The sequence below is a fragment of the Thamnophis elegans genome, chromosome 1, assembly GCF_009769535.1.
Source record: "Thamnophis elegans isolate rThaEle1 chromosome 1, rThaEle1.pri, whole genome shotgun sequence".
NCBI lineage: Eukaryota > Metazoa > Chordata > Lepidosauria > Squamata > Colubridae > Thamnophis > Thamnophis elegans.
The window spans coordinates 108,786,572-108,811,519 of record NC_045541.1 but is presented as its reverse complement, the minus strand read 5'-3'; the positions used below and the strand labels follow the sequence as shown (position 1 = coordinate 108,811,519).

General features: G+C 40.7%; 1 protein-coding gene across 1 annotated transcript in view; it reads left to right on the top strand.

Annotated features, from left to right (window-relative positions):
- Positions 1-11,514, top strand: part of CHRM4 (cholinergic receptor muscarinic 4) — a 36,508-nt gene extending 24,994 nt beyond the window's left edge. The window contains exon 2 of the mRNA XM_032223850.1: positions 9,832-11,514. Coding sequence (XP_032079741.1) covers positions 9,873-11,285 — 1,413 coding nt within the window. The 5' untranslated portion in view covers positions 9,832-9,872 and the 3' untranslated portion in view covers positions 11,286-11,514. The remainder of the gene's footprint in view (positions 1-9,831) is intronic.
- Positions 11,515-24,948: the final 13,434 nt, after the last annotated feature.

Sequence of the window (24,948 nt, the reverse complement as noted above, 5' to 3'; positions counted from 1 at the left end):
CCAGCATGACTAAATGCCAGAGGTGCATAGAACGCTGTTACCTTCCCACCATAGGTGGTCCTTATTTTTCTACTTGCAATTTTACAAGCTATCACACTGCCAGGTTGGCAGAAGCTGGGACCAGTAACCGGACATTGAACACTGTAATAATTTTACTTAGTAAGAGCTCCTTAATCATTAAATTCCTGACCTTCATAATAGAGCATATTAATAGATTGGTATAGAAACCTACGGTATTTCATTTCTATACATAGGATTCTGTGCATCTGTTTATTGACTGACAGCTGAATGTGAAAGTTCTGAATACTTCATTTCTGGTAACACCTTCACTAGTGTAGATTATTACTGTGTTCGACATGGTGGAAAATAACATCAAACAGGAAGGTGGGAATGAGTGCGTTTTGGGTACTCAGTGATGTAAATTGAGTATCTTTAGATAAGCTCTAGAAAGAGAATTATTGTTTTTGTTCAATCATTTGGTCACTTTAAATTTTTTGTGATGAAATACGTACAATTTTTACCTGGATTGTCTGTCAGTAATTACATCCTGAATTTTTATAAGCTCGTATATTACTGAGAGTATCCAGCCAGCTTCTTTCCTATCAGCTTCTTTTTCTGTCCGGGTCTTCTCCAAAGAGTCTTGTCTTTCCATTAAGTCTCTAAAAATTTACATTTTAGCCTCATTATTAGTGTTTCAGTGACCTGCCTGATTCCACTTCATCTAGTATTGAATGATTCATTCTTCTTTTATTCCAAAATATTTCAAACATTTTCTCCAGCTTTGAGAGCCATATCTTACAATCATGAAAAGATTTATCTTTGTTGGAAGTATAACATCTCTGCACTTTAATATTTTGCCCAATGGTTGTTTTCTTTATCATAAATTTCTTACACCTCTTTATTTCATAGCTACAGTCACCACTCCTGTGAATTTTCCCAGTAGGGTGTCGCGTGTCATCCATCACCTAGCACTATAGTGTCAGTCATTTTATATTTTCTACCCATGTGTGTTTTCTTGGTAAAAATACAGGAGTGATTTATCATTGCCTTTTGTGTGGGATAAATGGATGCTTTTGCCATTGTCATTAAAGTGATCATCTGCTACAGCTGCTCTCTCTATCACTGCTGCCCAGTACAGATGTCTGTTTACTTTCGCTCAACAGCTGGGATGAACCATGGACTTTGAGGGACTCTCCTAGCACACACTCTGGCATTTTTCACTCATCCTTCACAGGAGCTCTCCACACCATGCCTATGATGGGGCAGGGCAACAGGACATGGAGGGCATCACGATGCCCTCCTCAATATGTCTTCTGCCTCCCCCAAAGTCAAAGTCCATATGCAAGTTACCTTTAGTTTTCACTAAGAAGAATATTCCTAATCTAAATAATACTCCATATTATTTCAATCCCAAAAGAAGCACTACTATTTGTTATACTTGTGTCAGATGGTGGCTTTAGAAACCCGCCATGTAGGTTTCTAGCTCAAGTTAGAGGTGTTGGTATGCATTCTGTCAGGTGTGTGTAAAACAACATTGATTTTCCTGCAAACCATTTCTTTTGTGACATCAGTCCGCCTCATCTCTCTCAGGAAGAAATGTGGTAGATGTGATCTGAGGTTAGAAGGGAGAGGAGGAGGAGGTACTTGTAGGTTTAAAGACTAATGAGCCAGCTCCTTTGGATGAATACCAGAGGTTCTGTTCTACGCACTGAAAAGGAAATAAATAATCACATCAACCTCTCTTACGGTCTGGGAAGGAGACAGTCCCAGCAACCCAGGCTCTGTTCTTCTCCCAAAGTCTTGATTTAATAAGCCCAAATCAAAAGCTGATCTCCTCTGGGAAGGCATAACATTCATATGGCTCAGAGAAATTATTGGTTTATTTAATTCATGTCATTCCTGTATCTGCATGTTCTGTCTATCATCATTCCTGCTTGCTTTTTTTTTTCCTTCCCTTCCTTTTAAGATAATTCTTACTGGGTAGATGCTTCTACTTAGCCTTTGGTTTTAGATGCTGCCCTTACTTTGCTACTCGGGGAATATGTTTAAGCCTCTTCTTGCTTCAAGACGTTGTTTCTTTAGACAATTTAGACTCCACTTTGGAATTCAGAAAACATCCTATTTAGCTTAGAGGGATTTGGAGTGTCTACTCCTCCCCACCTTCCTGTTCAAAATCCAGATCTTTGGTCTTTGCAGTGGCTATCATTTGAAATCAGATCACAGATATTCAGTATTTTTGTTTGGAAGGAAAAGAAGAATCAGATGAAACATACAGAACTTCCATCTTTTTTACTCACAGAATTCAGACTGCCAAGTATTAGGGAATATCTCTCTTCCTCCTTCTCTCCCTCTCTCCTTATCCTTCTCTCCCTCTCCCTCCCACTCTCCTTTTATATCCTTACAATATTAGATATTCCCAAAATGTGCCCCCCAAAAATTCAGCTACTAATGAGGTTATTAGACTTGCCCAGGACAGTCCATGAAGTTTAAAGTAAACTTTTGGAAAAGTGCATCTTATTGGAAGCAGTAGGTGCCCTGCTGCCTAAACTAATAGATTTGTATAAAGGGGGAGGGAGAGGAATATGTAGGAATAGTGAAGCACAGATGTTCCTGCTGAGGTCCAGGAGGATCTTTTGCCATTTTCCCCTTTTGTGCAGGTATTAGATGTCTGAGACTGAGATGGAACACCAGCAACATGACTCAAGGGCAGAGTGTAAACAGAGCCCTGGCTGGGAGGCCTGCAAGCATTGCTTTCCCTGGGAATGACAGGAAGGATTAAAACAAGAGGAGAGGATTTCAAGGAGCCTCTTGGATCCCTTCCTTTTTAGAATACCTTAATTCAATTCCTCTTTTGGGAATGTTGATCTATTGAGTTTGTTTTGGTTGTACTACAAACACTTGGTGGACAGAAAGGGCCTCAAGTGAAAGAAAGAGGAAAAATAGCTGGCTCTTATCATCCATAAATATCAAGGTTGGTGGTATTATGATGAGGCTTAGAGCAAAATATCTCTCTAGATTAACAGGCAGCGATAAGAGAGGGTGGGTGGACAAAGACAGAAATGACACTTGTTCCAGCATGCTAATCAAAATGTGTCAGTAAGAGCATTTGCAGACAGATTTTTGGCAGAGAGGGCAGGAGCAAATCCAAATGTCATTTTTGTTTATTATTGCTCCCATTGGTTACCATGCCCATGACCCCCTGTCCAGACATCATGGCATTGGATCTGCAATTTCTCTTCAGTCCTTGAGCTAAAGACAAGGAAATTAGATTGCAGTAAATTGGGGGGGGGTGTTTTGTAATCAAAGGGTTGCTTGTTTGTTTTCAATTAAAGCAAATAAATGGTTAACTGACCACTTCCTTATAGAAAGTAAACAAAAATATAGGAGAAATTAAAGAGAAATAAGACCAATAACCATTTGCAGACACTGAAATAAAGAAGAGGAAGAGAAAGGGAGAGGGGAGGGGAAACAGGAAATGTTGGTAATATTTGTCACAATCATTCCATAATTATCCACTTAGGATACACTTCTAAACAGAAACAGCCGTGTGTGTGTATGTATACAGTGCTTTTGTTTAAACAAGTAATCATTTTTCCAATCAACTGGTCCTATAAATAATTAAGACACAAAGTATAATAATATATTGATTAATTGATAAATAACATTTGACAAATAAATAGATGTATAAAAGCTCCCTGCCAACTGCACATACTTATATCTCAAGAAAAGAACTGAGAGGAAAGTATAATTCAGGGTTTTGTGAGAGTGAAGAGCAATATTTTAAAATTTAGTTATGTATTTCTCCAAATAACTTAAAAGAAATTTATGCTACCACAATCCAAATAAACCTGGTTTTGCCACCGGATTATTACAGAGGTGAATGAGACTGCTAGGAAAAAGAAATAATCTTCACCATCTGAATAAAGAAAATATCAATGAAAGAAATACAGGTGAAATAGGAGTCGAGAAAATGGAAATTACTTGCTTAACTTGCTCATTAGAATTCTTATTTGTACAGTACAAATATAGTAATGTTTATAGATTTGATTATAGAACTTTATAGAAGTTTTATTGGATTCTGTAGGATTTCCTCTTTCACAAGTCTCTTCAGGTTTGAAGCCTTAGGTGCCTTTATCTGTGATTTTTTCTCAGTTGCAAAAAGCATACCATTTGTTGTTTGGGCTAAAGGCTACACATTTAATTCTTTGTTTTTACTTCAATATAACTTGCAATAGGGAACATTAACAGCAAACATGATGATGCCAAGAAAAATGCATAGATATGTTGATGAAATCATCAAGATTTGAAATCTACTCAAAAGATGTGAAATATACTAAATCAAAAGGACCAACTTACTTTCAACTCTTCACTCAAGAGTTGATTTACGTTTATTTTTGATGGAAGTCAAAATCATAGATTCTTCTTTACAAACAGAACTTCTGAATCAAAACATTATTCATTCAGTTATAAGAAATGTTGAGTAAATGCATTCCTCTGAATGAGCCTTTTATATATGCAGGACAATAAAGGGCCAGTGCAGAGCCTGTGCAATGTGTAACATGTTCACACTGGTGCAATAGCACTAGGTATTTGTTAAAATGATTTATTGAGTTAAGGATTTTCTGTCTTCACTGTGAGTTGTATTGTGTTGGGTGGGGTGCACTGCAGAGGTGGGTTGCTAATTTTTTTTACTACGGGTTTGGGCGCTCTCCCTTGCATGCTCGCTCACAATGCTTCTGCGCATGTGCAGAAGCATCCGGGTGGGTGATGGAGCCTCCCACCACCGCTACTACTGGTTAAGCCGGCAGCAACCCACTTCTGGTGCACTGAGAGAGCTCAACCAATCTCTTTGTACATATGTTGTGCACTGACAAATAAATAATTCAATTCAATTCGACAAACGTTCCTCTGAAATGCTCTAATTCAGTAGCCCACAACCTTATGGGCACCAGGAACCATTTTGGTGGAGAAAGGTTTTTCTGCGGACTGGAGGGGGACTGGTTTTGCATGCTGCCTGCATCCCATGGATGGAGCTTCACTCGTTTGCATCACCCAGTTGCTGGCAAGCTGTGGCCCTGTGCCCACGGACCAGGGCTTGGAGACCTCTGCTCTAATTCGTAGAAACTTGAAATGATCATGGAACACCATAGAAAAAAATTATGAAAATTTTGGTATTTCAAGACGTTTTTTCCCTGATGTGTTGTTACACAGTTATGTCATTGAATGGCATCATAACAGGAATCCAGGGTACACTAGAGCACTTTTATATGATAGAATCAAAGGAAAAAGAGAAAGTTTCTATTTTAATTGACTGAATAACAAATTTTGTGTCTAATTTTTCTTGATTTATTTGATCCTAATACTTTCATTTATTCCATGCCCTTTGAAGAAAAGAAATTGCTTCAATCTGAAGTCAATTTAAGTCTAAAGCTAAATAATGAACCAAGTTCCATTAGTCATACTTATGTTTTGCTTTTTTGTCCAAGTTGCATATACTGTGCTCTCCTTTTATTGTCTCATAGGAATAAACCTGTGGTCCCTGGAATTATCGGATTCCTTTTTGCAAAGCAGCAGGGTGAGGTATTAATTTGGAGAAAGGAATGTAATTTCTGTTTGTCCCTCCATTAGCCTTCAAAGCTATTTTTTAAGGAGGCTGGGAAATCTGCTGGATTCTAAGTCCCCTCTCCACCCCTGAAGATCAGAGGACATTTCAAGAATGTTAGGATGATGAAAACTATGTGCTCTCTGACAGACCTAGCACTAGCAATTAAATATACTTTTTTTAAAAAAAATCTCCTTAATACATCTTCTTTGGAAGGAAACACAATGGAAGCAAGTGGGGAAAAGACAATAGGATGATAAACATTATTATCCGAGCTTCTCTTGAAGTTATATGCATGAGGCAAGGTGATTGCGCCATAAAGTCTCCTCTGGAAATATCCTGGCTATTATGAAAATGAAGCATTGATTCTTTAGCAGGCAAGGAATTTATCATCCTGTTAAAAACTACAGAACTTGGCTGGGGCTAGATAAGATAATTGGGGGTCTCAGTCTGATAAGATGACCTAGAAATAGCAGCTATTCTTAGGCATGGAACGAGGCAGTTGCCTGAGACCAATTATAGGTGTTGGTGTCTGTATATGCTTGTGTGTGTGCATGCACACTCACACACAGATAAGTGGTTACCTTCTTAAGCCATCCGTGGCTTAAAGAGAGCCTTCCGCTGTAGAGAAAATTACACTGATGGAAATATTCAAATCTGCAGTGACTTTGTATCTTATCTGTTCTACATCTCCATCTTGTTCCATAGTTTAATACATTTGTAAATGTTCTGTTGTCTGCAGAAACACTGTTTAATAGGTTAAAATGGCCCAAGAAAAAGCTCAAGCTCATTCTAAACTGAGTAATTCATCATTGACAAATAGTGAATAACTTGGGGAATGTACTGTGCCTTTTTCTTTCTTTAGATTTTTTTTTTTAAATAAAGCTCAACTGAAGAAAATAAAATCTTGGTAGATATCGGTATTATCTAACTATAGTACCAGAATGAACCCGCAGAGGGCAGGCTTCCACAATAAATTTCCGCAAGTATGTATGAGCCCAAAGCCTCATTAGCTGAACAGAATCTCTCTTACTTTTTCTGAAGGTGAAAGAAAGTGAGGAGCTACTTTAAGGGGCTCTTCCTCTAAGTACCTTCTGTGGAGGAGGCTGATAGGATTTGGTGGCAACTAAGAACAGCAATGGTGGCTGAGTGGCTAAGACGATCAGCTTATCAATCAGAAGGTCACTAATCCTTAGTGGCGCGTAACAGAGTGAGCTCCCATTACTTGCCCCAGCTTCTGCCAACCTAGCAGTTTGAAAGCATGTAAAAATGCAAGTAGAAAAAATAGGAACCACCTTTGGTGGGAAGGTAACAGTGTTCCACACGCCTTCGGCATGTAGTCATGCTGACCACATGACCACAGAGACATCTTCGGACCGCGCTGGCTCTTTGGCTTTGAAACGGAGATGAGCACCGCCCCCTAGAGTTGGAAATGACTAGCACATATGTGCGAGGGAAACCTTTAACTTAGGAACAGCAAATAAAGACTTTACAAATATTAATTAAAGATAACATGGCCTGGGAAAATGCCCCGATTTAGAATGCTATCTCTTTCTTGGCTGCATTACAATCCAGGAAGAAATTATAAGGATTTTAGTTTGACCAGTTTGCCTAGCAGCCTCACACAACTGCACGATGAGTGTAGCTTGTAGGCTTGTTGTAGTTGTTGCTAACTAAGACAACAGATCAACATGTTTTCAAAACTAAAGGGATGGAAATGCACCAGTCTGTACCCAGCCATCACATCTGAATGTCACATCTCCTCGGAAGCCTTGACCAACCAGGAGGGGCATGAATTTGAAAAATAGGTGGCCCCTTACAGCCCAAGGACTTGTCCACTTTCCACTAAGGATCGACTTAATCATCCTAAATAATGCCAATGGCTAGAGATCGGTGGACTCTTTGAGAGTAGTGAAGTATTCTCATTTGCCACAAGAAAATCCTTTAAAAAGACTCTTCTTACCTGTGCTTGGTTATGTCTATTCTTTTTTTTCTGCTCATGCTGCTATGTCTTTACTGGCCTTCCTTCTCCAGAACTTTTTCATAAATCTGGTGAAATCCATGATCCACGCATAGTAAGAGTCTGCACAGGTGCAACTCAGTCCAAAGTCTTCATTGTCACTCAGGAGCTTCTCAGCTGAATTATACCCCTGAACTTCAGGGATTAGCCTAACCTCCCTCTGAAACCCTGAAGCTTGGTCTATAAGGCACCTGGGCTGGCTTGATCAAGAGGTCTTTTCTCCTTTTAGCAGACGTTAGCAACAGCACACTCCAAAGCTAACAGGAAGTAATCTGTCCAAGGCTAATAGTAACACTACCAAATTCCAGAACACTTTGGTATTACCTGAGGTTAAAAAAAGCAGAAGTGCATGCACGTGCACACTCACCTTATTCTTTACAATGAGTACCTTAGATGTGAGGAGAAGATCCCTCTCTCTGTAGTGAGAGAAGAGTTTTTCCAGTCTCTTGTGATTTAAAATCAAGTAGAGAATTGGGAAGGGAAGTAAATGAAGACAGTGGGGAGAAGGAATTGATTGTTTCTATTCATGTTGTAGTGGGAAAGTTGAAATAACTGAGGGGAATTGAGGAGGTCTGCTAGATGGATGTGTATTGTAATTGCAAGCCAGATCTTATTAGAGGGTTGTTACCTGACACTAGTGGAGTGGAGTGGAAGAGGAGAACTAGGCAGCCCAGGAAAGTGAAGATATTAGGGAAGAAAGTAGTTATGGCAGGAAGAGGGACATTTAATGCGAAATGGGAGGAAAAAAAGTTGAGTATCTGGTACCAATCTCTAATGCCAGCCCCCTGTCTCGGTTCATGAACAAGGCATCCAGATCACTTGGGTATCCTTGTTTCTGGTTAATAGTTCTGAATGCTAGGTATATCCGTAATAAATTTAATCTTATCTACAATTTAATTATGGATAAGAGATCAGATCTGGTATGCACTATTGAGACCTGGCTGAATAAGACGGGAGGAGTCTCCATTATGGTCATCTATCCAGTCAGATTTCATATAATCATCAGTCCTGATTTCAGAGTAAGGGAGATAGCCTGGAAATCGTTTTATCATGAGATTCTGGCCTTTGCAAGATCGTTTTTCTTCAGGAGGTCAAATATAATTTATTTGATCACATTGCAGTAGATTTATCCAGTGTTAGTTTTGGGCAGTTGTAGTCTGACATTTGAGATGGCTTCAGAATTCATGTCCATAATAATAATAACCATAGATTTGCCTAGGCTGTCACTGGTACAACCCATGTAGCTGACCATCTATCTGGCTTTTATTTTAGAGCAGTTGAGGTAAGATGTAGTACTGGGAGACTTTTTCCTTACTCACTTGTTATTGCCACTTCATCCGGTCTGTAAGGTTAACTGGAGACACTAATCCTTGCAGGTAGGAAGTGCCGATTACAATGGCCTACCCCAGACTTTGATGAACTTGGAGAAATTCCAGACAGCATTTGAGTAATTTCTTAGAGATCAGGAGGTTAAGTCTATTAAATGGTATGTGGAATGATGTGGAATGTGGTATGTGGAATGAAATGGTATGTGGAATGGTATCTGGAATGTGAGAATGACTAGGGTACTAGACAGATTGAGCAGCTTCTCATTGTTTGTCAACCTTTGACTGTTTCTTTGAGGTGCTTTGGGAGATGAAGTGAGTGAATAAGTGCACGAGAAATGGTTATAACTGGACAAGTATAGAACTCAAATAAGAGCTTTTTTATTTATGGTGGTAAAAGTGGCTCTGTGGGAATATTTTTCAGTCCTCACTGTATTTGTAGATATTTAGCCTGATGTACTCATTAGTATGTTTCAAACCTTTCTTGGCTGGCAAACTCTGTTGATACAAGTTCTAATTGTCTGATCAAACATTTTATGATTAAAATAACTTATATTAACTCTGAATAGGAAGTTGGGTGGATAGAATCCAAAAAAGTGACAGAAGTGATGTTTGCAATATTAGTTGAAAGTTTTGGAGCATGTAGATCTCAGGAAGTAAAAACATATAGACTAAACTTCGTCTTATCTAGCTAACTAAATTTTGAAATAGCTGACATAAAGGAACTAATCTTGGTGCCCCATGAGCATCACAGCTTAGTGGAGATTTGAATGCTAGTCTCCCCAGTCCCAACTGAGTTGTCAAAGTTTGATCTATTGTTTGAGTGTTGCAGATGTATAATATATCTCCATTGTCTTTTTCCTTCCTTCCCTCCCTTTCTGCAGACTTCACATCTAATTTGTCTTCTCAGCCTGAACTGTTAAGGATGGCTAACTTCACCAATGGCAATTTCACCAAGGAAAACACTGCTAAATATAAAATCGTGGAAATGATTTTCATAGTTACTGTAACTGGGTCACTTAGTCTTGTCACTGTGGTTGGAAATATCTTGGTCATGCTGTCCATCAAAGTGAACCGCCAACTTCAGACTGTCAACAACTATTTCCTCTTTAGCTTGGCCTGTGCTGACTTGATAATTGGCATCTTCTCAATGAATCTCTACACCGTGTATATAGTCAAGGGCTATTGGCCACTTGGGGCTGTAGTATGTGACCTCTGGCTGGCGCTAGACTATGTAGTGAGTAATGCTTCTGTCATGAACTTACTCATCATCAGTTTTGACCGCTATTTCTGCGTTACCAAACCACTGACCTACCCAGCTAGGCGGACAACCAAAATGGCAGGATTGATGATTGCAGTTGCTTGGATATTATCCTTTATCCTCTGGGCACCTGCCATATTATTTTGGCAGTTCATTGTTGGAGAGAGGACAGTACCAGAAGGACAGTGTTACATTCAGTTCCTCTCCAATCCAGCTGTAACCTTTGGCACAGCCATTGCTGCTTTCTACCTCCCAGTGGTTATCATGACTGTGCTGTACATCCATATCTCATTGGCCAGCCGGAGCCGTGTGAGAAGGCACAAACCAGAGAGTAAGAAAGAGAAGCGGACTAAGCCACTCAGCTTTCTGAAAAGTCCTCTGGTCAAGCAGAATAACAACAATTCTCCCAAGAAAGTGGTGGAGGTGAAGGAGGAAGCAAAAAATGGGAAAGTAGAAGAGCAGCCCTTGCAACCCTCTGAAACTACTGGCCACCAAGAGGAGAAAGAAACCTCTAATGAATCCAGCACGGTAAGCATCACCCAGATGAATAAAGAGAAACAGGGGCTGGAGATTGTACCAGCTGATACAGGCGAGAGCCCTGCCCATCCTCGGATCAACCCTGCCTCTAAGTGGTCCAAAATTAAGATAGTCACTAAACAAACTGGGACTGAATGTGTCACTGCCATTGAGATTGTCGCAGAGAAAGAAGCCCGTTCCACCCCAATTACCTTATCAAACAGTCGTCCGGCTAATGTTGCCAGGAAATTTGCCAGCATTGCCAGGAGTCAGGTGAGGAAGAAGCGACAAATGGCAGCTCGAGAGAGGAAAGTCACCAGAACCATTTTTGCCATCTTGTTGGCTTTCATTTTGACATGGACACCTTACAATGTGATGGTCCTCATTAATACTTTCTGCGATTATTGTGTTCCTGAAACAGTCTGGTCCATTGGGTACTGGTTGTGCTATGTCAACAGCACCATCAACCCAGCTTGTTATGCCCTTTGCAATGCTACCTTCAAGAAAACCTTTAAGCATCTTCTGATGTGTCAGTACAGGAACATTGGTACTGCAAGATAATCTGGATTTGGGGGAAGACTCAGCAATGGGGTCATTGTGGAGATTTGTTATTCTCCAATCAAATAACTCTAATATTCTTAGTCTTAACATTCATTACTAGATGGAGCCTTTCACCAAATGCAGAATCAGAACTAGTGAAAACATATGATTTCAACATTCTTGATTCTTGAATATTCACCAAGAAATAGACAGCTCTTCCACCCAGATGATCCTCTTGACTGTGCTTCTTCAGAAAACAAAGGAGGAGGAGGAGGAGGAGGAGGAGGAGGAGGAAGAGGAGGAGGGAGAAGAAGAAGAAGCTAGGGATTAGATGTAGTGAAGCCTCACAGTATCACCAGACAGATGTAACAGACTGTGCTCTTTTGCCCTGCTGCTCTTGAAATACCATAAACTTTCATCAACTTCTAATTTCTGCCTGACTAAACTAAGATGCCTCTATTGGTGCCTAGAGAGTACATTAGAAAGAAATGGAACAAAAAAAATCCTTCTTTCCTTGGATGTATTGCTGGCTTTAAACTTGTGTGCACCTATGAGACAGAAAGAGTAGCAAGGGACAACAAGGTTAATTAAGTAAACAGTGAAAATGAAAACAAAAATATATTGCTTCAGCACCAGTCATCGAGCTGTATCAATTTCTATTTGTAGGCTCTAGGATTTTGTCTAGTTGAATTTCCAGTGTCCCAGGTGCAAGGGACTTGTTCCTCTCAGGGAATATATCAGCTGCTGGATAGACCTCTCCGCTTCATAGGCTTCTCAAGGACCTTACCAAATCTGCCTCAACTCCATTTCTCCATGGCAGACTTCTTTCAGGATGGGTTGAATGCCACCTCAGATTGTTTTGAAAAAAACAAAAAACCATGGATATCACATGGATACTCAAAGTTAGTTCTACAACATTTTGGGTCACATGCCAAAGTTGTCTAAAGTTATTAATCTCAAAGGTAAGCATGGTGTCCTTGAAGCAGTGGAAGCTCAACTGCAGCTCCAAGGAGAACAGCAAGCAAAGCAACCATGATGGTGGGAAGAAGACCTCTACGCTGGCAAGTCTTTCTAAGAGAGTCTTTAAAGCCCTTTGTTTCTGTTCCTTTTAAAATTATGTCATCATACATACCAAGTCCCACTTGCTCCACACATATTTGCTTAAGTATCGTTTCTTCTTATGTACTTAATTTTTAAAAAAATCCTGATAGTAGGTTCTGAAGCAGGCTGTGGCGGAGAAAAACAATGAGCTGCTGCCCCTCTTGTTTCTGCATTATGAATTTGAGGGCATACTAAGAAGATACTCATGAGCTTTGTAAATGAGCATTGCCTTCCTCCTAGTCAGTGTTGTCATGGATCCCTCAGCATGTGGGTTCCAGTGTACATATGCAGCCTAAATCCCAGAATACTCATGTTCTGCGTAGACCAATTAAACCCACGTTTTGCTCAGTGTCTCTGACGGGCACCCTCAAGAACATATTAGAGCAGAGTTTAATAAGTGATCCAATGTTTCCTGGGTTGGTCGGAGTGACCATGGTTATAGACCTCTCTATTTCATGGCTAAGGGCTCTCAGTTTAAGATATGCCCTTACATTTGGCCAAAGGCTCCTGCTTCACGTGGCTGTAGAGGCAGCTAGGCTGCCACTGCCTTTCACATAATTTGCATAATGTTGCCCAAAATGCCTTGCAGTGTTTTTTAAAAATTAATTTATTAATTTATTTGTTACAACTACAGTGGGAACCACTTAAACAAATAAAATAATTGAACTACATATAGCACACCTTTGGGTCAATCTTTTTTCAATGAGTTGCAAATATTTTCCTCCACAGGGAATCATTTAAATTATTAGGGATTAAGCTTGAAACTCTCTCAAGATTTTGTGAATTAAGAGCTCTCATGGAAAAACTCAAGATGAAATAAGGGAGTGTGCCCCCCGCCAATCTAGTGACCTTTGGATCTGTTGGCCAGAATTCCTAGCCAATTCAATGTATTCCAAGGGAGCCAAATTGGAAACTTTCCAATTTAGATTATTTAAAATAACTGTTAGGATGATATAATAGATCTTTTGTAAATTTAATCAAGTTGTAAACTATATAATATGTAAAATAAAGTTACAGTAATCTAAAATAAGAAATAGTATTGGTTAAGATGCTTAAAGATTACTTGCTCAGAATTAACTTGTTCTAAAATACCATTTTGGAACTAGAATGACTTAATAGGAAATTAAGAGTGCACTGTCACATAGCTGTATTCCCACAATAAACTAAGACAATTTGACAGGCCTAGGCTGTCAAATCTGGGCTATAGGTTAAGTTGTGATTAACTGGGATATTGACCACAATTTTAACAATGTTTTGTTAACCTTCTTTCTTTGTGTTTTCTGGACTTAGACATCAAGTTTAACTGCTTGTAAACTTTGGCTCTGGACTCCACACTAAGAGATGACTAGAATGATTGCAAAATGGGACTGCACAAGTTGCATCCACATATTTTAACAAAATAGTTAAAGCAAACATTTCAACTGGTTAGACACTGTCCAGGTAGTTGTGATATCTTTTATAGCAATAGCACTTAGGCTTATGTATTGCTTCATAGTTCTTTATAGCACTCTCTAAGTGGTTTACAAATGTTAGCATATTGCCCACAACAATCGGGGTCCTCATTTTACCAACCTTGGAAGGATGAAGGATGAGTCACCCTTGAGCTGGTGAGGATTGAATCCTGGCAGTGGGCAGATATCCTATCTATTTACACTGTTTTAATTCCTCCAAAATGCCTGCTAATTAGCAAAGCAGGAGTGGTCCACATTGATCCCTAAACAATGCTTACCATGTTGTGTGAAAATGTTTGCATCTCTGCTGTGGTTAAGTATGAAAAATTCCTCCATTAACTCACCATCAAGCCTATCATACCAGCTTCTTCCCACTTATTTGTTCCAGACACCAAAGATAGTTTTTTTTAATGAGGCAAAATGAGGTGGTCATTTGGAATGGCAGATAAAGGGTGCAGCAGTAGCAGAACCAGGCATGCCAACTTTGGGGCATGAAATGAGGATGTCGTTTTAGCCTTGCCTAGGATACATTTCTTCAACCAAGCTTTAAGAATATAGAATCCTAGGACTGGAAGGGACCTTGTCTATCTCCCTGGCCAAGGCAGTAGCCTTATACCATGTTAGACAAATCTTTTGTTGAAAACTTCCAGAGATGGAGCACTCACAACTTCAGGAGGCAAACTGTTCCATTGATTGATTATTCTAACTGCCAGGAAATTCTTCCTTACTTCCAGGTTGGATCTCCATCTAATGCATTTCTACCCATTCCTGCCCTCAGGTGCAACAGATAATAAATTGATGCCATCTTCCCTGCGACAGCCCTTTTCTTCATTAGACTAAACATACCTATTTCCCTTAGCTATTCATCATACAATTTAGCCTTCAGACCTCTTATCACTTTGGCTGTGCAAAAAGTTTCCACAGCCAAAGTTTGGTGTTTTTTTTTTCTGAAAACCATTTTTATTCCTTGATATCTGCTGCCATTTGCTATGAAAATGTCCCCAAAGCCATTGAAAATGTAATTACTGGAATAAGTAAGTGGAATTATATAAAAATCACACATCCAACAGGACACAGAAGCTGAAAGTTACATAGTGGAAAACCAGGAGGAAAAGCTTATTCCAGTTTGGATTTTATTTTATTTTATTTTGCAATGTAGATGAGAAAAAAAAAACTCATTCTTACTGTAATTCCACAGGACGACTACAAATGTGATGAGTTGCTGAGGTTCGTATTTTGAAGCAGGAAATTGGTAAGTGTGATGGCTGCCCTCAGTCTTTGGAACGCCCTGCCAAGCGAGATCAGGACAGCTCCTTTTAAAAAAATATTTGTTGGGGGGGGGGGAACGTTTTTTTAAAATACTCAGACAAATCTTTGATATGTTAGATTGCTGAGTTGAGTTTTAAAAGCTTGAACAAATGTCTTGAAACATTTTTTAGAATATTTTTTAACAAAGGTTTTTTACAAGAATTCAGTTTTTGTTTGATTTAAAAACTTTTTTAACTGGCTCAGATATTCTTTAAAGGAAAAGAAGGTTATCATTCAGATAATTAAACAATCAGTCATATGGGGTGAATCCTAAATGCTGAACAAGGATATAATAAGGTATAATCACATGGTTAATTGCAAATTGCCATCTGGAACAAAAAATTTCCTTCTTGAGCACCATGTGGCTGTCTTAGCAATGGGCTTAAATAGATCCATCCCTTGAGGTTGTTTTTCTGTTATTTAAAAGTAAGGTAAATCTATAGTCCTGCAGAGTTTTATTATTCTGATACCAGGTCTGGGACGTCAAATTGTTGCATCCTGGAATGTCCCTGGAGGACTCAATTGAAAGGTAGCTTTAATCAAGGAGGGCTACTAGCATTGCCAAGCAGTGATAACTACATAGCCAATGAATTAGTTTTCTTTCCTGGGCCGACAGGGACTCCTGATGGATGAAGCAATAAAGAACAGAGCAGCAGCAAGCTTTTGCAGTGTCCTGTAATCAAGCTCTGAAATTCTAGGACTAAATGCTAAGCATAGAGGTAAAAATGTAGAGCCTTGAAACAAGAAAGCTGTTTGCAGACAGAGATCTCAGTATATACCTTGGTTTAACAAGAGGATAGGTTGGAGGTGCCAGGTAAGTTTAAAAAGGTGTGTGACTCCATGGCATTCAAAATAGTTGTTTACTTTTATTCAAGTTGGAATTATTACAAAAATAAAGCTTAATGCCAGCAATGTACTTTCGTTGGCATTAATTAACCTAATTAACATCAAGCATTCAAACATTCATTAAAATGTTTCCTGCAAGTTTAAATGCAAAATGCCAGGCCTTGCACCAACAGAACTTAATTGAAAGCCAGATTCCTGTTTCTCATGTTAGTCATCTAAGAGGTGGCTCCCCCCCCCCACATTCATATGCTATGTAACAAAAGTTTTCAAGTTGATTTACAATTGAAAAGGGCCTGTTTATTGGATGAGGAAATTGAAGTGGGACTTCTCAAGACTGTAATATTCTGAGAAATACATATGGAAGAAAATGATATTTCTAGTAACCCGGTCCAAAGCTATTTGTAGCTTTAAGGAACTTCAGACCAACTTATTAAACAAGACCCAGAAGCAGTCAGGACCAAGGCAGCTGGGGAAGCACCAGCATAATAAGGTTGAAATGTCCAGTTCTCAGTGTCATTGTGACCCCTGTTTTGGATTAATAGAATTGAATACAAAGGGAATTGTATCCCCAATTCATTGTTAGATGACATGTTACTAGAGCATGCAAACATGGTCAAGCTATTTTTATTTGGGTGAAGCCAATCGACAAAGCTATTAAAAGATTCATTTCCCACCTTATTACGTAATTTTATAAATAACTCAAGGCAGCGAACACACACAATTCTCCTATTTTCCTGACAACCACCACTCTGTGAGGTAAGTAGTACTAACCACTTATCTGTTAAGGAAATTGTTGGCTCAATGACTAAAACCCACATTTCAATGGTATTGTACTCCAACCAAGACAAAATGGAAACATTTTCTTTGCTAGAGGAGCTGCCAATCAACAATATTTCCATGTTGTGTGGACTAATATAGGATCATCAGCAGTAATATATATTCCAAATATTGCTGTCTTGAAATAAGAGTAGAGGATAAAATGTGCACCACCTTAATGATGACTGGGTAATTCAAGATCTTTTAAATCACAGATGGGATCTTGCATAAGTTTTAGGGCATATCTATGTAAAAGATCTGTGCCATTTCTGATCCACCTTGGAATTATTTGATTGCATGATGTTGGCTGGTTTTCATTGCTAAGACAATTTGTTTTCCTGATCCTTATAGTTGATTTGAAATCAAAGCATAGCAGGGTGTTTTTTTTCCAGACATGCTGTAATTCTGGGGAGCTTGTGTGTGGGTCACTTTTTTTTACTAGTGGGATCTGTTGACTCATTCCAAGATTCTGCTTCTGCACCTCAAAGCAATACAAATTCAATTATCCTGGAGATTGTTGGTATTATTTAGGACTTAGTCATTCTTTCCTGAACATGATTGCTAAATATTAAATATACTTTAAATTGCCTTTTGAGACTCTTAAGTGAAGCAGATGGGTGGTGGCAAGATATAGGTATGTCTAGCCTATAGAAGAGAAGGATTACTGTAGTACTTGAGCTGTCACAAAGAAGAGGGAATTGACATATTTTTCAGAGCATTTGAGCCAGAGATGGGTTCCTACCAGTTCACACCTATTCAGTAGAACCGGTTCGTCAAATCTACCGAACCGGTTAGAAGAGGTTCCACCAGTGGACCCAGAAAGCAGGCCACACCTACAGAAGAGGTTCCAAAAAATTTTGAAACCCACCACTGATTTGAGGGCAGGTCAAGAAGTAATGGATGGAAGCTTGTCAAACTTAGAATCCAACTTCAGAGGAGAAATTTTCTGACACTGAGCGCAATTAGTCAATGGAATAGCTGCTTCCTGGGGTTGTGGATTCTTGGAAGTTTTCAAGAATAGACTAGACAACCATTTGACTGGGATGGTAGAAGACTCCTGCCATGAACGGGGGTTAGATTAGAAGACATCTTTCTAGCTCTATGATTCTCTCACATGGCATTATAACTGTTTGGGAGGAAGAATGCTAACCATTTTTAATTTCCTTTTTGCATGGAGCAAAAGTGAGGAATTTTGCTGTTGTTGTTAAACTGGGATCCAAGGGCTCACAAAAAGTAAGGCATTTACTGACCAATATTCTGGGTGCTCTTCTGTTAATGAGTGACTGAAACATTGCCTACCTTGTGGTGACTGTTGCCAATTTTCAGTATTTCATGGCTGCAGATGGGAGGCTAACATCAAATTGTTTTGTAAAATAAACATGGAAGGACTTTTGTATCTGCCATGTTTCTCACACATTGGTTCTTCCTTTTGATAATGGATATTGAGATAGATCCAATCATTTATGTTACTAAGATAAATGAAATGAAACAAATGCAAAAAAATAATAATTCCAGAGGACAAAAATTTGTGAATTCTAGTACTTAGTACAAAATATAGCTTGAATGGATACCAAGCATATCGTATTTAATAAAGAAGTCCATAGCATTTCAAGACTACAGTGCAAAGAGGCCCACCAGCACCTCAGAGGAAATCATCTCTTATTTTTGTCCTTATTGTATTAAATGCTCAACACAACCTGGAGGTGGATAACCCATTGTTGGGCTGAAGAAGGGATCCGATTTTTAAGCGATATAAAAGAGTTATAAAAGGTCTCTGAATACACAATCCAAAGATTATTGATCTTAATATTACCGTATTTTCACCCATATAACCCGCCCACGCAAATAACCCGCCCACGCATATAACCCGCGGGTTTTCCGGATCGTGTAAAATATCTTCCGTATACCCCGCCCACGCATATAACCCGCCCACGCATATAACCCGCGACGAGTAAGAGAGAAGGGAAACAGCTGAGATGGGGGGGGAAGAAACGGAGAAACAAGCCTGCGCAAGCTGGGGAAGAGGAAAGGAACGGAGGAGAAGGAAACAGCTGAGATCGGGGTGGGGGAAGAAACGGAGAAACAAGCCTGCGCAAGCTGGGGAAGAGGAAAGGAACGGAGGAGAAGGAAACAGCTGAGATCGGGGTGGGGGAAGAAACGGAGAAACAAGCCTGCGCAAGCTGGGGAAGAGGAAAGGAACGGAGGAGAAGGAAACAGCTGAGATCGGGGTGGGGGAAGAAACGGAGAAACAAGCCTGCGCAAGCTGGGGAAGAGGAAAGGAACGGAGGAGAAGGAAACAGCTGAGATCGGGGTGGGGGAAGAAACGGAGAAACAAGCCTGCGCAAGCTGGGGAAGAGGAAAGGAACGGAGGAGAAGGAAACAGCTGAGATCGGGGTGGGGGAAGAAACGGAGAAACAAGCCTGCGCAAGCTGGGGAAGAGGAAAGGAACGGAGGAGAAGGAAACAGCTGAGATCGGGGTGGGGGAAGAAACGGAGAAACAAGCCTGTGCAAGCCTCCGATCGTGTAAAATATCTTCCGTATACCCCGCCCACGCATATAACCCGCAGGGGGGCGCTGTGCATGTAAAAACCGCATATAACCCGCGGGTTATATGGGTGAAAATACGGTAATTAATATTAATTTTCTAAGTTTACACCCTGAGCAGGCACATCATCTTTTACAATCTACCAACAAAATGGGTGATGTTTAGGCTTTTGAAACAGACTTGCTATCATAAGCAGTTTTATCTTAATGGAGTTTTTTAAAAAAACACCATTCAATTAAAGATATGAAACTATGTAGAACAGTGTTTCTCAACCTTGGCGACTTTAAGTCCTGCGGACTTCAACTCCCAGAATCCCCCAGCTGGCTGGGGGATTCTGGGAGTTGAAGTCCGCAGGACTTAAAGTCGCCAAGGTTGAGAAACCCTGATGTAGAACCAAGGAAAGAAAAACTTCACAGGAGAGAAAAAGAAGCGGAGCAGGCTGCAAACGATCATTTCCTGGGATTAGAGAGCGGCATGCCTCACTTGGCATACTGTAGAGTCTGTTATGGTGTTCTAATCTACTTCAGGCATTTGGCCTGTGACAGAGTTCCTGAAGGAAAGTCTTTTGCGGGATCAGGGGGGAACCAGGATAATTAAGTATTGCCCCATTAGAAAATGTCCCCTGCCTTTGAGCCTACTTCCTCCTGTGACATTTCTAGTCCTGCTTCTTGGTCACAGAAGATGACAGCCCAGTCAGATTTAGATAGGTGAAGAACATAAGAGGTTTTAGCTTAAGACCATTGATTCAGCTCAGTCAGGATTCCCTTAGCTCATCAGCTTTGCCAAAGAAGGTTGTGGCAGCAACTCTCCCATCTTCTCTAGAACAAAGACAAATTGCCCAGGAGGGAGGGAGGGAATACACAAACCAAGATTCTGGGGCTTCAAGTAAAGGTCTTGCCCTTTCTTAACCGCAGATGCCGGGACCTGAAACTCGATCAAAACAAAGGTTGCTCTGCCACTGAATTATAGTCTTTTCTTTTTTAGCAATTAAAAAAATAGAAAATGGGCCAAAGCAGAAGCTGCCTAAGAGAACACTGGGCCAGTGCCAAAGGCCAAAACAATTATAACAAAAGTATCTCAATGATGTATGTTCTCTCCTCATCCAACAGAATTTCAAACCCCTGGTTTCTTTTAAATTGCTGCCGTCTAGATAGATGGGAGTTTCTAGAATTTAGATGAGAATTTGCCATTTCAGCCTTTCTGGAGGTAGGAAGAGGCCTTTGGTAGGATAGATGTGTTGTATACTGAAAGAAAGTCCTCGCAGTTACGAATGACAGCTCGGTAGCAGCCAGGCGCGTCTTAGCCAATCAGATGCGCCTGTCAGTTGCCGAGCTGCTGGTTTATAAAAGGCAGACTCTTCCAACTGTCAACTGATTCTTCAACTGGCAGCCGAACATACCAGTCCACCTGGAACTGCTTCGCTGCTTCTTCTCCACAGACTACCGGTCTAATCTTTGTTACAATTGTTTCTACCGTGCTCACAGCCGGTCTTCCTTAGATACTGTATATACTCGAGTATAAGCCTAGTTTTTCAGCCCACTTTTTGGGCTGAAAAAAGCCGCCTCGGCTTATACTCGAGTCAGTGAAAAATTTGCCCGAAATGGAGGAGAAAAAGGGGTGGGGCCATGCCGCTGGGTGACACTCGTGAATGGCCCAGTGCCCCTGTGAGTTTCCCCTCCCTCTGTGTCAGTTTGCCGCGCAGCGCGCACCGCACCATCCCCCCTCCTCACGTTCTAATGTAATGCAGGGCTGTCTTACGATTCCCCTTCCTCCCCCTCCTGCCGCTCTGCAACGATGTCCCACCTCCTCCTTGTTATGGCAAGCAGCCACATAGCGATGTCCCACCTCCTCTGGTACAGTGATCCAATGATAGGAATCACTGTGCCGTGTGTCATAGGAGGCGGGACATCGCTCCCGCGGCTGCACGGGACATCATCATCACAGCGGGACATCAGCATCATGAGGTGAGTGAAGTATTTCATTGAATACACCGCTAGTTTACTGTTTTTCTTTGAAATAAATATTCAAAAACATTATTGGTATCTATTTTTATTTTTGAAATTTACCGGTAGCTGCTGCATTTCCCACCCTAGGCTTATACTCAAGTCAATAACTTTTCCAGTTTTTTGTGGTAAAATTAGGTGCCTCGGCTTATATTCGGGTCGGCCTATACTCGAGTATATACGGTACTTTGTTAATAGTTACTGTTATATTAAATTGGTTACAGTGTTACCGAACCAGAGCCTCTGTCTTCATTCTTAAGTTACAATACTTGACGGCGGGGCTGTGCCCCAAGTCTGTCCACTTGGAATTGGCGTAAGTGATCTGGCAGAGGACCGAGTTCATCAATGAGATTTGTGATGTAAGATGGTTGTTGCAGAGGAGGCGGTGCCAAAGCGGTTGAGGCTTGCGCGGTGGGTAAACCGCCAGTAACTGTCAATTGCGCGAGGTAGCGTTCGATTTCAGTTGATGAGGAATCTGCTAACTCTGCGGTGCGAGCCTCATCTATAGCGTATATCAATGTGACTTTAGGCTTACCTAAAAGTCTGCGCCTAAGGAAAATGTCTTTCAGGCCACAGACAAACTGTTCTGCTAGGTTTGCCTCCAAATCAGGAAACTCGCATTGCGCTGCGGCGACTCGCAGAGCCTGCAGAAATTGATTAACTGTTTCTGAAGGCTTTTGAACACGCCTGCGGTACGCAAAACGTCTTGCAATTTGCGAGGGAGTAGGAGCATAATACGCCTGGAGACCGTCCGTTAGCTCCTGCCAGGATAGGTCGTAAACTGCTCTTGGAGCGGCAAAAGACCTTGCGGTGGCAAACATCTCTGGACCACAAGCAGTTAGGAAAAAACCACATTTTCTTGCTTGCGAGTAGCCCTGACGGTTATTCGCAATCAGGAAGCATTCAAATCTTTCAAGGAATGCTTCCCACGTCTCACTTCCCACCCCAAAAGGGGCAAAAGTTGGCATGCCAGCCATTACAAGGGAAAAAAAAAATAAAGAATTACTTGGTTTGAAGAGAAGTGTCTGTTGAATTTTCTTCTGGTTACAGGTCCCCAGTCCTGGTCGCCAGTATTGTAACTTAAGAATGAAGACAGAGGCTCTGGTTCGGTAACACTGTAACCAATTTAATATAACAGTAACTATTAACAAAGTATCTAAGGAAGACCGGCTGTGAGCACGGTAGAAACAATTGTAACAAAGATTAGACCGGTAGTCTGTGGAGAAGAAGCAGCGAAGCAGTTCCAGGTGGACTGGTATGTTCGGCTGCCAGTTGAAGAATCAGTTGACAGTTGGAAGAGCCTGCCTTTTATAAACCAGCAGCTCGGCAACTGACAGGCGCATCTGATTGGCTAAGACGCGCCTGGCTGCTACCGAGCTGTCATTCGTAACTGCGAGGACTTTCTTTCAGTATACAACAAGATGGTCCTATGTACACAGACCTCAATGGGACGTGGTGGCTCAGTGGCTAAGACGCTGAGCTTGTCGATCAGAAAGGTCAGCAGTTCGAATCCCTAGTGCCACGTAATGGAGTGAACTCCCATTATTTGTCCCAGCTTCTGCCAGCCTAGCAGTTGAAATGGCTTTGAAACAGAGATGAGCAACACCCCCTAGAGTTAGGAACGACTAGCACATATTTGCAAGGTGAACAATTACCTTTACCTTACACAGACCCATGTTTGCCAGGGATTTGACTCAGTGGGAGCAAAAAACAGCCCCTACCCTTCAGTCAAAGGGCACAGGATTCAAGGTTTTGGCACTTGAGGGGGGAAATGCTTCTTCCAGCAACCCTCAGCAATAATCCCATAAATTAATCAACTTTGCTACCCCTTTGTTTCATTCATTAGCATCAGTGATCCTAAGGATAGCTGTTTCATCCTGTATTTAAACACTAAGTTCCCCATAATGAAAAGTGAACCCTGTTGAAGCAACATGAAGGAATTTGACTTCCCCTCCTCTCTCCCATGTAGAACAATGCAGAAGTGGAGTCAAATATTTTCCCCAAATCAAGTTTTATTTTTGGCTTCTGTGCAAAATAGAACAGAATACTATAAAGGATACCAATGAATCTCTATGTGCATGCATGTGCAGAAACCCACATATGAAAGTATTTTTAGAAAAAAGGAAGCAAAAACCTCATTAAGTGTTTGTCAATTTTCTCCTCTCCTTCTGACTGACAGCAAGAACAAGAAAATGTCCTTGGTCAGGAATGGGCTGAAGGAATCCAAGGAGCAGCTGGTAGAATATTAGTGGCATTTTCACCATGGCTTTTTTAATAGTTGTGATCCAGTGGTAGAAATCAAGCTATGCAATGCTAACTGTGGGCATAATTAGCCCCAAATTGATCAGCATCAATCAATAGCAATGAATATTATTGGAATAGGGAGAAGTGTTGGGTTTGCCCAATTATGCCCCCAATGTGGCAAATGGGCAAGGATATTGGAAGATACATTTCAACCTCTCCATCCCTCAGAAGCATTAAAGTAGGAACTTGTAACATGAGGAACAAGGCAAGGAACATGTAAAACAGAAAAACAAAGCTTATGGAAGGAGTGAAATAAATAGGCAGGATACTACAAGCCTCCCATTACTATGGGAGGCTGTTGATAAAGTAAAATGCTTTTAACATCTTCACCTTTTGATTTCACTTCTCCCCCCCCCCCAGATGCCCCCTGTAAATGGGCCACATATAACATTTGGCTCACAAATTGAAATTGAGGCATACTGGATGAATAGAGAATAGTATTGCGTTGTTGAACATAATGGGGAGATTAAAATGCTGGCCTGGTGAATTGTTACCTATTTACTAGTGAGGAAGCACTATACTTTTCTTGTCCAAGTTAAACAGAATTCAACATCCTAGATAATTAACACATATTGTAGTTGATTTGTTGAAAGGCGATTCTGCTGTCAGATGTGAGGCATACTAGAGAAATTATATGCACACAAGTTTCCAATCTCTAAAAGCCCAAAAAAGTCATAATCACTGACATGTGCAAAGATCCCTACTTTTCTGTAGTGGATCATCAGGATCTGAAGCAATCAGATATCATTTCCGGTAGCCTAGAACAGGGGTCTCCAACCTTGGCAACTTTAAGACTGGTGGACTTCAAATCAGCTTTGCTGGCTGAGGAATTCTGGGAGTTGAAGTCCACAATCTTAAAATTGCCAAAGTTGGAGACCCTTGGCCTAGAACATCTTTTTTTCAGCCCAGTTCTTTATAGATGCATTAGGATTACAATTCTCTGAATGGTGAGGCATATTTAGAACTGGGACTATACTATACATTCTCACTTCATTGTATTCTTAAGAGGAGTTTAAGAAGAAATAGCCGATCTTGGCAGGTAGAGAACAAATTACTAACAAATGAAGGTGATTCTAGATGAGCAAAGCTCCAGACCTGGCTACCCACAATGATAGTAAAGGGAGACATGACAGTGTGCATCATATTGTACAAATGTGAAATATTTTTCCAAATTGCCATTTTTTGCTCTCAGACTAGACCCATTTCCAAACGGAGGAACACAGAGGAAGCAAAAGCATGGCACACTTTGAAGCCCTGGATCCTCTTCTCTCAATTCTCTTTGTTACCCTTTGTCCCTACTCCAAGGACAA